Source organism: Desmodus rotundus, chromosome 10, assembly GCF_022682495.2.
Source record: "Desmodus rotundus isolate HL8 chromosome 10, HLdesRot8A.1, whole genome shotgun sequence".
Taxonomy (NCBI): domain Eukaryota; kingdom Metazoa; phylum Chordata; class Mammalia; order Chiroptera; family Phyllostomidae; genus Desmodus; species Desmodus rotundus.
This window is the reverse complement of record NC_071396.1, coordinates 547,621-559,860: the sequence shown is the minus strand read 5'-3', so window position 1 is coordinate 559,860 and position 12,240 is coordinate 547,621. Positions and strand designations below refer to the sequence as shown.

At 65.0% G+C, this 12,240-nt stretch overlaps 1 protein-coding gene across 2 annotated transcripts; it reads right to left on the bottom strand.

The window, feature by feature from the left end:
• Positions 1–254: 254 nt before the first annotated feature.
• Positions 255–9,985, bottom strand: PTPN7 (protein tyrosine phosphatase non-receptor type 7). Of its 2 annotated transcripts, none has more exons than XM_045184599.3 (10): positions 9,632–9,699; positions 8,365–8,535; positions 7,663–7,846; positions 7,306–7,387; positions 6,034–6,110; positions 4,772–4,909; positions 4,381–4,491; positions 3,657–3,814; positions 2,625–2,738; positions 255–1,866 (listed from the first exon to the last, which is right to left on the bottom strand). In XM_045184599.3, exons 2-10 carry the CDS (start codon positions 8,484–8,486, stop codon positions 1,773–1,775), a joined length of 1,080 nt encoding a protein of 359 aa, XP_045040534.1. In that variant the 5' UTR covers positions 8,487–8,535; positions 9,632–9,699; the 3' UTR covers positions 255–1,772. The 2 variants fall into 2 exon arrangements, with proteins under 2 accessions (XP_045040534.1, XP_024431892.1); XM_024576124.4 differs by having other exon boundaries at positions 256–1,866; positions 7,306–7,390; positions 9,632–9,985.
• Between the last annotated feature and the right edge of the window lie 2,255 nt (positions 9,986–12,240).

Sequence of the window (12,240 nt, the reverse complement as noted above, 5' to 3'; positions counted from 1 at the left end):
CCACCCCCCAGGACGCGAAGACCAGGCCTCAGGGACAGGGGCCATGGAGGCTTTGTTCCCTGCGTCCCTGCCCGGGAGCATCTCTGGGCCCCGGCCCCGCTCCTGCACGTCCCAGCAGGGGTCACGCGGGTGTTTGGGTGTTGGGTGTTTTCTGACTCATCTTGTTTTGTTCACGATTTACCCAGGACCACGTGTTTGGGGCCTTCTGGCCCAAGGCGAAGTAGATGTTTGAGGCTGATGTTGATTTTTTTACTAATATCACCATGATATTTAGAAAAAAATTCATGCGGGGGTGGGGTACAGCGAGAAAGGTTGGCAGCAAATGAAAAAGTTGGCCTGTTTTGGTAAAAGCCGAAGTTTCTTTCCAGAGGCCTGCCAGGACAGCCCTGGGCCTCTGAGGACCCAGCCCAGGGCCTGCCGACCCCCAGGGCTCCCTGCACCACCCAGTGGTCCCAGGCTTCCGCCACCCCTGCCCTCTGCCAGGCGCTCCCCGGCACTTGGTAGCCACATGCAGGCTGCGGCAGTCAAAGGTGTGTAACCTGTCAGTGTCGACCACCTGTGTCACCCCCACTGCAGATGACCACGCGGCGGCCCGCAGGAGCCCCGGTCTGGGTCCAGCACAGCGTTCTGGGCAGTTAAGCATCAACTCCCTGGACTCCACCCTTTATGGGCCCCTCTCTGGCTGGCCAGGTGCACGCTGCCCGCGCCCTGAACTGACAGTTTCACTTTGACGCGTGTCCCCGGAAGGGCTAGGAAAGTCCCTGGACAGCCTGCCCTGGTCTGCGGCTTTGCTCCCTCTCTGTTGCTCTAAAGGGACTCCAGGGCCCGAGAAGACGGTGGAAAGAATCAGCCACTCTAGACTCTTTAATTTCTCACTCGGGTCCTTTTCCAGAGTGGTGCTCTCTGCGCGCGGGACGCGGTGGGGCTGTGTGTCCGGGGAGGGAGCCTGCGGGCCGGCGTTTGGGAGCCGGCCTCCATGCTGGCGCATCTGCGCTTGGCCTACGGGGGCACCGAGCCCCTTCCAGGGCTGTGGGGAAGGAGGACTTCCCCAGCAAGGCCAGGCGGAGGCACGGAGGAAACAACCTCCCTATCAGCGCCACCGGGGGTGCCGGGCCTCCCTCAGGAGGAGCCCGGTGAGTGTCCAGCAGTTCCAGAGGCAGGGCTGTCCCTCTGGGCCTGGGAGGGGGGTCCCCACACTTTCCCTCTTCCAGAGACGTCAACTGCCCAGCCTGTCCCTCCGCACATCCGTCACTCCCGGGTTACTTGTGGGCTCAGGGGGCGACTGGGAGGCTGCACACACTCACAGGTGTGGGGTGAGGAAGTGCGTCCCAGTAGGGGAACCGGAGCAAGGTCAGGACAGGCCTCTGGCTCCAGCATCTGGCCTGGCCCGGGCAGGGCCCAGGGGCCCAGGAAGGCGGCCCCGGAGCAGTTTCCCTCTGGTTCTCCCTAACGGCAGCAAAGCGCGGAATGTCCCCGTCAGACACGTGGAGGCCTCTGCTCACAGGGCACCTGGGCGGCTTTCTCAGGTCTGCTGAAAGGCCCGCCCCCACCCTACAGTCAGAGAGGAGCGGGGTTTCCCCTGGGTCCGTTTGGGGCCTCCAGAGGGAGCAGAGCGCGGCCAGTGGGAAGACCTGGCGTCTGGCTGTGGTCGTGGCTGACCGGTGTCCTGTGACCCCACACTCGCCGAGGGGGCATCTCTTTCCCGTGGCCGCCCAGGGGGTCCGCAGGTGGGAAGGCCCACCCTCCCAGGCCTGGGGGAGAGGCGCCAGGGCTCAGGGGCTGGGCTCCGCCGGCAGCTGGGAGGCGTACAGGGCCAGGGTGTGGTGCAGGAACTGGTACTGCTCCGCCGTCTGGATCATGCCCCCCCTGCGGGCACAGCACACAGACGTGAGTCCCTCGGCAGCCCTCACTTTGCCAGGGAGCCCACCACCCCCTTCACCTCTCAGCTTCCTACTGCTTCCTGCTGAACCTCAGGCCTGCCCCTGTGGGAGCCCCCTGCCCCTTCCTTACTCAGGACTGAGCCTGGGGACTGTGCAGAGAGGACGCCCCCTACTGGCACATGGTCATGTCCAACCCACCAGCTGCTGGGGCAGAACAGGCCCTGACTCCCCAGGCTGGGCCAGGAATATTCCTGGGCTCCTCATCCCAATAATCTTAGATGGAGAAGCAATAACCCCACGCAGGTGTGCTGCAGGTTCTCATGTCCCCAAACCGCTTGACACGAGTTAACTCAGGCATGTCTCTGCGGAAGGGACCAGGAGAACAGAGTGAGAGCTCGGCGAGGCGCGAGTCCCAGTCTGCCTTCTCTGCAGTGACCTCCCCGGTCACTGCCTAGCCTCTAGGACGAGCAAACCCCATCCCTGCACCTTCCCTTCAGCAGGGGTCTGGGAAAAAGTCAAAAACCAACAAAACTTTACCGAAGGCTGGGGTAGACCCACAGGGCGGCATACTTAATTCTAGGTCCCCAAGCGGAAGTTCTGGATAGACATTTTTGTGGGAGCCAAGGAAACAGCTCCGGAAGCAAAGGGCGCTTCCTGTGTCACGGGCAGCGCTCGCTGGCCACGTGCCTGTAGGCCCTCTCACCCCGCTCGGCGTCCTCGTCCCATTCACAGCCAGGGGCCCACCTGTCCAGCCGCAGTTGGCACACGATGCCCAGGATGTCCACTTCCCCTCGGGCCTTCAGCTGTTGGCAGCCTATCCGGGTGGCGATGAAGCAGCCGGTCCGGCCAATCCCTGCGCTGGATGTGGCCAGGGAGGGGATAGGAGGTCACAGGTGACCGGAACGAGGGGGCCAGGCCCCGAACCATAGAGAAAGCGCCAGGAACTAACACGCCCTGTTTGGCGGCCGTGGACATGGGGGCAGGGAGGTGGCAGGGCCTTGGCAGGTCACAGCCGGCCCAGGAAGAGCTACATTTCTTACTGACCTTGCTCTGAGCCTATGTCAGGTCACCCGCAGGCCCTGTGGGTGTTTGATAAGCTTGTGACAGTGGTTTCCAACGGACTGCGCCCACGCTGGCCCGCTGACCCTGGGCTCTCCTTATCTGACCGTGACTTCCTCCCGGCGGCCGACACCGCCCGTCCCCACCTCGGGCCTCCCACAATGCTCTCTCTTGCCCTTGATTTTGAAATCCTCTTGGGCCTCCTTCTCAGGAACCCCTGATAGAAGCCTCTCACCACCTCCCCTCCTCTCCAGGGGCCACCTGTGTGGGGGTGGGGCTGTCCCTTTGGCGTCTGCATTGGGCTTTGTTAAGAAAATGTGCTTCTGGAGGGTGTCCTTGTTTTAAGCATGTCCCCTGCGTGGCTCCCGCTCCACCCCAATCTACTTCTGATGCTGTAGCCAAAGTATTCCTTCTAAACGGCAAACCTGAGTGTCTTAGCCAGTCCTATGAAGGCCCCTCATCCTTGAGCCCTCCATAATCACCCCTCATCACTGTCCCCTCCCTGTGACCTCCGGGCCCCCGGCCTCTAATGCCACCAGCAACGTGTCAGTTTGAAAACCTCAGTCTGGGCCTTTGCGAGTGCTGTTCCACCTGCCTGGGGTGCGCCCCGTTCCCCTCGTTGCCTTTCAGGTTTTAGCTTAGCTCAGACACCCTGTGTCCTGGGAAACCTCCTCTGGCTGAAGTCTGGGCCAGGCTGTGTGTGGGTGGGCCGAGTACCTGCAGTGGACCACGATGGGGCCCGTGCTGGCCGCTGTCTCCAGGCTGTCTTCCACTTCGGCCACCAGGCGCAGCAGCGGCCCAGCCGACTCTGGGGTCTGGTGGTCGGGCCAGGCCGAGAAGAGGACATGCCTCACGGACCGGCACTTCTCCTGGTGCTGGTGGGGACACACAGCCTGAGGCCCAGGGATAGGGTAGGGGCACTCCAGCCTCCTCCCCTGGTGCCAGGGGAGCTGAGGCTGAAGTGGCCCGGGGCAGAGGGCCATGGACCCTGAGCTGGGGGGGCCAGCTGTTTTCCTGCCTGTCACGCTCCACCCCCACCCCGACATGCCGGGAAGGAACTCAGGCTGGGAGAGGGGACAGTCCCCTTCTGCCTCCAACTAGCACGTGACTTTGGGAAAGTCCCTTCAGCCCACTTTCTTCATCAAGAAAATGGGGACAGTGATATCTCGCTGGGTCACACCCCGGGAGGCGGGAGGGTATTGAATCGAGAGGGAAATGCTGTGACAAGTACACAGCGCTGTCCGGTAACAGAAGGCACTTCAAGCACGTCCCTGTGTCCCCTCCCTCCCTCGCCTCAGCTCTGCCCTCAGAGCGGTGCCCACTTCCCGTCTTCCATGCCCCAGATGCTTCTTGCAGATGCGGGCTCGAGGAAGGTGAGAGAAGTAGACCTTGGCCCCAAGGGTGCTGATGGGCTGGACCGCCCTGTGGGATGGGTGCATACCTGGATGGTGAGCTGCCGCACGGAGTATTCCGGGAGCTCTCTCTCCTCCTGGACGCGGATCCGGAAAGGCCCGTACGTGTCCTCATCTGTGGGCCAGTAGTGGACACATTTCTAGGAGGGAGGGAGCTGGGAGTCAGGGGGGCGTCGATGAGCTGGGGCTGGCGGGGCAGCAGGAAGTCCCCGCCCCACCCCGACTACAGATGAGGTGCCCCAGCCAGAAAGCCCCCATGGGACATGTGTATCTCAGGAACTTTTCTGGGTGAGTGGGGCGAGCTGGGCCTGCCTGTAGGTGTTCGCCGCCGCCAGGGGGGGTTCTGCTCTGCCCTGAGTAGGGGTGTAGGGGGGGTGCAGCCCCTCTGGGTGCACCAGGGGCCGTGGCCCCTCCTCCTACCTCCTTGCTCTCTCGGAGCTGAGTGAGCATGACGATGAGCGAGGCGCCTTCCTGCCACACCATCTCCCAGAAGTCCCACACGGTGTTGGGCATGGGGCCCTGAGTGGCGATGTAAGCCTTCTCCTGCCCGTCGTAGCCCTGGGGGGTGCCGGCGAAGGGGGGCAGCGGTGAGAGGGGGGCTCTGGGGAGACCGGGCTCTGCAGGTGCCAGGACCAGGCTGAAGCAATGAGTGGACACGCATGTGCAAACACAGAGACACATGTGGACACACGTGCACACGCCAGAAGCATGCAATGGAAAGGACAGGGGTTCTGGAGTGAGGCCCGCTGGGTCTGGAACCCCGGTCCTGCTGCTGGCTGGCTGGTTGGGCCCTGGGGGGCCCCCCCGTGCACGGTTACCCTGCCCCTGGAGCCTCGGCTGCCTCATCTGTGAGCTGGGCACAATCTCTCCCTTGCAGGAACACGGTGCCGGTCAGATTCAAAGTGTCCCCAGAGACCAGCACGTGCCAGGTCCTCCGTGAGCGCCTGCTGCCCTCTCCCCTGCGTCCCTCCGGGCACCAAGTGCAAAACTGCGCTTCCATGTTTGCTGGAGGAGCGCTTCACTTTACCGTGTACCTTTTACGTGCTTAGTAGCAGGAGGACGCCCAGCCCCGCCAGCCCTCCTTTCTCCCCTCAGAGTTCCCGGCGGTGGGCTGCTCAGGGCGGCAGTGAGGCCTGGGCCTCTGCTCCCCTGGTTTCTGCGGGCAGGTGGGCATCTTGTTCCCCGGGGTCCCAGCCTAACTAACAGCCTGGCCGCTCTCGGCGCCCGACGCCGTCCCACCACTGCAGGGCCCTAGGTGGCGCTATTTCCCCGCAGCATTCAGGGCCCGGGCGGTGGGAGGGAACCACGTCCACAAAGGAGGGGCTGCGTGGAGGCAGGTAAAGGTGGGAGAGAGAGAGAGAGAGAGAGAGAGAGAGAGAGAGGCAGAGGCAGCGGGACGGTCATTTGCGCAGACCTCGGGCGGGCGCCATCCACCAGGCTGCGAGAGGCGGCGGAGCGGGCTCCACCTGCCACCTCCCGCCCCTGCCAGAGTTGGCAGGGGTGCGCCGAGGGGAGGGTTCGGGACACTTGGGGGCCCTTCTTTCAGCTTGTTTCACATCCGCTCTGTTCTCTCGGGTTGTCGTGGGGACTCAGTGTCTGGCTAGCCTGGCGGGCCAGCCGTGAGTCGGGGAAGGAGATACCCCTGGGGACACCCGCCAGCCCCCCAGCCGCGCGGCACTCACGCGGATGTAGTTGGCATTGATGTAGTCTCCGTCCTCCCGGCTCCGGGCCCGGCCAAGACAGACGCGGCTCTGCGGGTCTAGGCAGTCAAGTCAGCGGGGGTCAGAGGTCAAAAGTGACCCACAAGGGCAGGGTGCTCGGGCGGAGGGAGGCGAGGGCCTGTGGTGACCACGGCACCTCTGTGTGGCTGTGCCTGGCGCTCTGTGTGGACAGGAGGGGCCACGGCGCGATTTGAGTGGTACAGTGACACTGTGCAGGCCCTGGCTTGGGGTTCAGGGGGCGCTGTGCAGGGTGAGTGTGGGGAGGGACAGAGAGCAGAGCACTAAGAGGTTGTGTCCTGGTGGGGAACTGGGTCCAATCGGAGGGTGAAGGGCTGCTGTTGAGCAGGTTTTCGGAGGGCAAGCGTCAGCCTCTCCTCGGACTGGGGAGGGGCAGCTGTCCCAGCCCCTGTCCCTGAAGGGCGCCAAGGCCACTCCAGTGGGATGCCGGCGCTCTCTCAGTGCCACCGGCTCTGGGCAGAGGGTGCTGGAAACCTCAGGCAGAGGGGGCTCCCAGCTCCGGGGGCCGCAGGGCTGGGTAGTCAGTCCCAGAGCCCTGGGTCAGCGGCTGGGCCCCGGGGACAAGGATGGGCAGGAACCTAAGCTGGACCCTCAAGGCTGGCTGCTGCGCCGGATGAGGCTGCTCAGCCGGGGTGGTGGAGGGAGGGAGGGAACTCTCCCCCACCTGTGGCCCTTTGGGCCCAGGCCTTGGCCCCCTCCGGAATGAAGCAGGTGCTGGTCCCAGGCCCGCGGAGCTTGCAGCCCCCTGACCTCTGCCTCCGTCACTGTCCCTGCCTCCATCTCAGGTTCTCCAAGCCCCTCTCTGGGCACCACCCCTGTAGCCCTTCGCTGGGTGTTCCCCAGACATGCCCAGGGAAAAGGAAGAAGGTTAGGTGCCACTAGCTGAGTCACCTTGGGCCAGGTGTGCAGCGGCTCTGCGACTCAGTTTCCCCATTTGTGAAATGGGGACACCGTAATAATACCGTAGTGCCGACGTCAGGGGTCCTTCCGAGGGACTTGGAGTGGAGCCTGGCCCCGAGAGCACCCCCACGTGTAGGGGGCTGGCCCCACCAGAGGCAGGTGTGGCTGTGGCTCTTGCCATGTGGTGCTGGGGTGTCTGCTAAGATACAGCCCGTGTGTGCTCCCTGGCTCTTCCCTGGCTGAGGCCGTGCATCCTGAGCAATGCTGACCCCAGGGGCAATGCCCCCCCACCCCTGCTCCCACCGAAGTCCTTACTGGGCAGGATGGTCTTGTACCGGTCCTTGGAGGCGTGGCCAGGGATGTCCAGGTCTTCAGGGTTGACAAAGTTTGGGGGGATCTTCTGGTGGGGGGAGGACACGAGTGAACAGCTGACACCCCTGTCCAGCCCCCGTTCCCCTCCACCCTTTTCTGCTGGGGCTGAGCCCTGGTGGCCCGGGCTTCCAGCAGCGGCTCGCAGGCCTGGGTGGATGGGGCAGAGGAGAAGCCTGGGGCTGTCTGCTCCCTGCAGCCTGGGTTCTCTTCCCTGAGGGCCCAGAGGGGAGGCCCCCTCACAGTGCCCAGGGCAGGACGGAGCTTGTGATTCCGAAAGGCAGGGGGACCCCACGTTCTTACCAAGAACTCCTCCTCCAGCTGCTGGGGGCTGGGGGGCTGGTGCTGCAGGGCCCAGCAGGTGAGGGGGTGGCTGGCGGTGCGCAGGAAGTGCAGGGTGACCTCCCGCGGTGTGTTCACTGTGCAGATGGGCTCCACGGCACCCAGGGACCGAACGTCCAGCACCAGCGCCACACTGGAGCCCCGCCTGCGGGCACGGCAGCCAGGTGAGCGGGCGCCCATCGCCTGGGCCCTGCTCAGGGTTGTCGCTGACACGGGGCCCGTCGGAGGCGGCCCTGCCTGCCTCCCCGACCCACGGCCCGCCCTCTGAGTCCTGGGTTTAGGCCCCTTCTCCGGCTCTTCTCCCTTCTCAGCCAGAACAGAGCAGCCGTGGGCCCAGCTGCCCACTCCAGCCGCCCTCCTGCCCACTCCTGGCCTGGCCCCCAGAGCTGGGACCTACGTTCAGACTCCAGACAGCCCTTCTCCAGGGGCCCAAGAACAAAGATGGGAGCAGGGACAAGGGTGACATGAAACTCTGTGCCCCAAATTGTGAAGGGCATGCAAATGACATGCAAATGGGCACGGGGTTTCCTTTCTAGACTGCAGTCAGCAACTGAGGGCCCCTGGGCTCCCTGGTCTGGGCTGGAGGGGCGAATGGAGGGGCCGGGGGTCTGCGCCGGGCTCGTGGCCAGGAAGGCCCCCCAGCCCCCCGGGGAAGGGTCTGACCTTTCCTGCAGCCGCACGTGCTTCTTGGCCGGCGCTTTGGCGGGTGGAGGCTGGGTCATGGCTACCCCCAAAGACCAGGCCAACGGCTGTGCTCTGGAGCGCCCCCCACAGGCCTGGACCATGCTGGGGGCTGCTCGGCCCGGGGGAGGCTCACTCAGCCATGAGGTTTGCCTGAAAGACAGAGCCCCTGGGCTGCTGAGCACCAGGCTGCTGGGCAGGGGAGGGGCCCCAGACCCAGGCGGCCTCCTGCCCTCCTCCTCCTCCTGTTTTCATCAGGGGAGGGGGGTGTGGGGAGGTCTCAGTTCCCCACGAAATGGTGTCGTTCACCACAGCAAGGCCAGGCTCTGCACGGGGGACCCAGGGTGGCTGGCAGTCTTGGGTCAGAAGAAGGGCAAGATGAGGGCAAAGATTATGGGTGAAGATGGAAGAGAATTCAGAAGGTGCAGAGAGGGGCGGAGGGGCTGCCCTGGGCCGCCCCGGACCGGAGTTCACAGCCGGGCCCCAGGCCGGGGGCCCTGAGAGGAGGCAGGGGAGGAGACGCAGAGTGGGCGTCCTGCACAGAAGGGGGGCCAGCTCACAGGTGCCACCTGGGGGCCCAGCCCCTGGGCCTTCTCTGAGTGAGAATTCCGAGGCCCCTAGCTGCCTGTGGGGACCTGGGCTGCTGGCCACTATCGGGACCCTCTCTGGACAGCTGGCAGGCCTCTCCCAAGCTCATCCGGGCTTCGGGGGTCTCTGTCCAGGGAGGTAGACTGGGGGTGTTCCTTCCTCCTATGCCCTTCCCCCACTCCTGCCTCCCTAACCGTCACAGGAAATGGCCTCACCAAGCCCTTGAGCGAAGGCGCATGGTGAGGAGACACTGGGGGCAGGAGAGGGGCACAGAGGTGGGGGGCCATCTCCTCTTGGGGGGCAGTCCCCATCTTCCAGAACCAGGGTCCCACTTCCGTGGTGTGTGTGTGTTGGGGGGGTTCATGTTAGGGTCCCTACGGCCGCAGGGACCAAGGTGGGGAGGACAGGGTGGCCCGTGCAGAAGTGGGCTATGCCGAGGGGCTCTCCACAGCTGAAGGGGCTCCTCAGCTCTCTCTCTGGGCAGCCCCCTGCGGCCCCGGCCCTGCACCCTTGGGGACATCAGCTAGGTCAGCACCCATTTCCCAGCCAGACTCTGGCACCCAGTGCACCCTCCTTGGGGATGCCCGCTCGCCTCCCCATGGCTCCCACCACCCCAGGGCCACAGAACACCTCCTGCCCCTGCCCCCCGTTCTGGACTTACCAAAGCAGCTGCGCCTCCCAGGCTGCCTCTTGCCAGCTGTCTGTCTGTCTGTCGGTCTGTCTTTGAGGCTAAGGAAGCTTCAGGAAGCCAGCTTCCTCCCTCCGCCCCTCCTAGCTGCCACCCACGCACGCCCAGCTGCATGCTGCCCTCCTACCGCCACCAGGGGTCGGGTGCCTCCTGCCTGTGCCCCACTGGGGACAGCCTGGCAGTGTTCCCACACCTCTGCCCTGGGCCCGAGGCCTGGTGCTGGGGCTGGTTGAGCTGGACGTCCCCGACCACCCCAGACCCCTCTCCAGACCGGTTTGCTGGGCCGTCTCCTGACTGGGACGGTCTTGTCCAGTGGCTGCCGACTCGATGCCCAGAGCTCAGCTGACCCCCCAGGGAGCTGCTGCTCAAACTGACCTTGGCCAGAGACTGATGTCCACATCTCTGCTTCTGCCTCAGTGCCTGGCCCCAGCCGCACAGGCCTCTCCAGAGTGGGGAGTTCACGGTCAAAGCCCAGGCTGCTCTCAGGGCAGGGGCGGGTGCAGATGGGGTGGGTGGGGAGAAGAGGAGGCAAACACTGGGCCCCAGTGCACCCCAGGGGTCGTCCCCGGCCAGCCACATCCCAGCTCCTGGCTGCCTCTGGTCAGAGATGGGCCAACCATCTGGGAGAGGCGGTGGAGACAGCTGATCAGAGGGACTGGGAGGCTCCCCAGGCCCCTCCCAGCACGCTGACATCGACTCAGACTCACAGGTATGGGACAGTCTGCGCCCTCACTGCAGGGACACCTGTGTCATCTTTGCTCCTGAGGCGCCTGGGGCCTGGGGAGTGGCCCCCCGGCCTCGTGGCTCCCCAGCCCTGCTTTGCCTCAGCAGGCCCCCCCAGTTCATGCCCCCCTGGCACTTCTGTCACCATTCACCTGTACAGGGCAGACACCCTTCCCTTCCTCCCCCTCCCACTTCTCTGATTCAGCCATCCAACGGTGACCGGCCAGAAAGAAACGAGGTGCAATAGGCAGGGGGCGGGGGGAGGTGGGGGGAGGGCGGGCCCACTGCTGGCCCAGGGGCTGGAGGCGACCAGCAGCCCCCGGAGGTGGGGCCTCCCAGCACGGCCCTGGCTCTAGGCGGTGGGGACCAGGACGGGCTCCCCTCTGGGGCCAGCTGGTCCTGGCCCCTTCCTCCCTCCTCGGGGGGTGACTTTCCCAAGGGGACTAGTCAGATCTGGGTGGTACTTGGTGCCCAAGACACCAAGGGAGGGGCAGGAACCCGGGAGTCCCCAATACCTGTGGGGACTGACATGAGGCTGCCTCCGAACTAGGCGGCCAACAGGGGGGGCCCTGAGACCGCAGAGGAGCAGGAGGGGGTTGGAAAGAGGGCCACCCGCTGTGGGCCACGCTGGTGATGGTTACCGAGAACAGGAAGCTAGGGGAGCGCGGTGTGGGGGGGAGGGAGGAAGTGGGCAAAGCCTCCCCCCCAGGGCGACCAGTGCCCCCGGCCTCCTCCGTTGGCTGTGAGCACCCCTAACCTCACAAGGCTGCTCCCACAGCAGAGGGAGGAGCTGGGAGCCAAGCTCTTGGGTGAAGCACAAGGTGGGGGGTGTGGGTGTTCTCTCAGGTCCCTTTGGGTATGTCTGGGGGAGACAGTCACTTCTGCACCCTGCCCACTCCTTCTCCCCGTCTGCTTAGAAAGGCCGGGGTGTCATGGAGGTGTGGGGTGAGAATGCCACCCACAAGCCCAGCCTGGGTGCCTGGGACACCCCGTCTGCTCCCTGGCTGCTGGGGGTGGGGCTGGAGACCCCCGGGAGAGACCCTGCTCCAGGACCTGCCCCCCCCAGCACCTGTGGACCTGCCTGCAAGGCCTGTCAGCCGTCCCCCTCCCACCGCTGGCCTGCCTCCCGTGTGGGGGTTCGGTTCCAGCCAACCTGACTCCAGAGCAAGCAGAGCCGCAGCTGAGCCAGAGGCCCTCCCTGCGTGTGCCGAGTGGCCTGGGCTGCTGGGGCTCGAGGTCCCCCTCAGGCTTCCGCCCCGCCGCATGGTCACTTCGCCCCGTGCAGAGCTGAGCACTTGGGAGGGAGAAGCCAGCATGGGAGGTCCGGGGAGGGGCAGGAGCAGCAGCATCTGGGTCGGAACCAGGCCTCTGGCTCTCAGCTCTCAGCCAGACTCTGGGAGAGGGCTGCCTGGGCCACACTGCCACCTAGTCCCGTCACCCCCAATTCTAGGGCTGCCAGCCACAACCCCCGAGTCACAACCCATCATCTGGAATTCCCAGAAGTTCTTGTTTCCTAACAGCATCTCTGGAGTGGCCCAGGCGGCTGCAAGCCCCAAAGTCAAAGGCTGCCACCCCGTCAGATCCCAAAGCAGGGGTGTTGGGGACTGGGCCAGCTGCCAGAGTCCCATCCTGCACACTCCACAGGCCCACTCCCCTCCCTATCCCTCGTCAGCTCCCCTCTGGAGAAGTCCTGTGCCAACCTCAGGGGCCCCACCCAGCTTGTTCCTGGCCCTGTGGGGGCGATGGACACCCAGGGTTGGGGTCGGGGAGGCCTGTGGAGGAGGCAGGGGGACACGGGGAAGGTGGTGGTCAGTGGAGCAAGGTGCTGCTGGCCTGGGCTGCTGGTGTGAGGTTGGGAA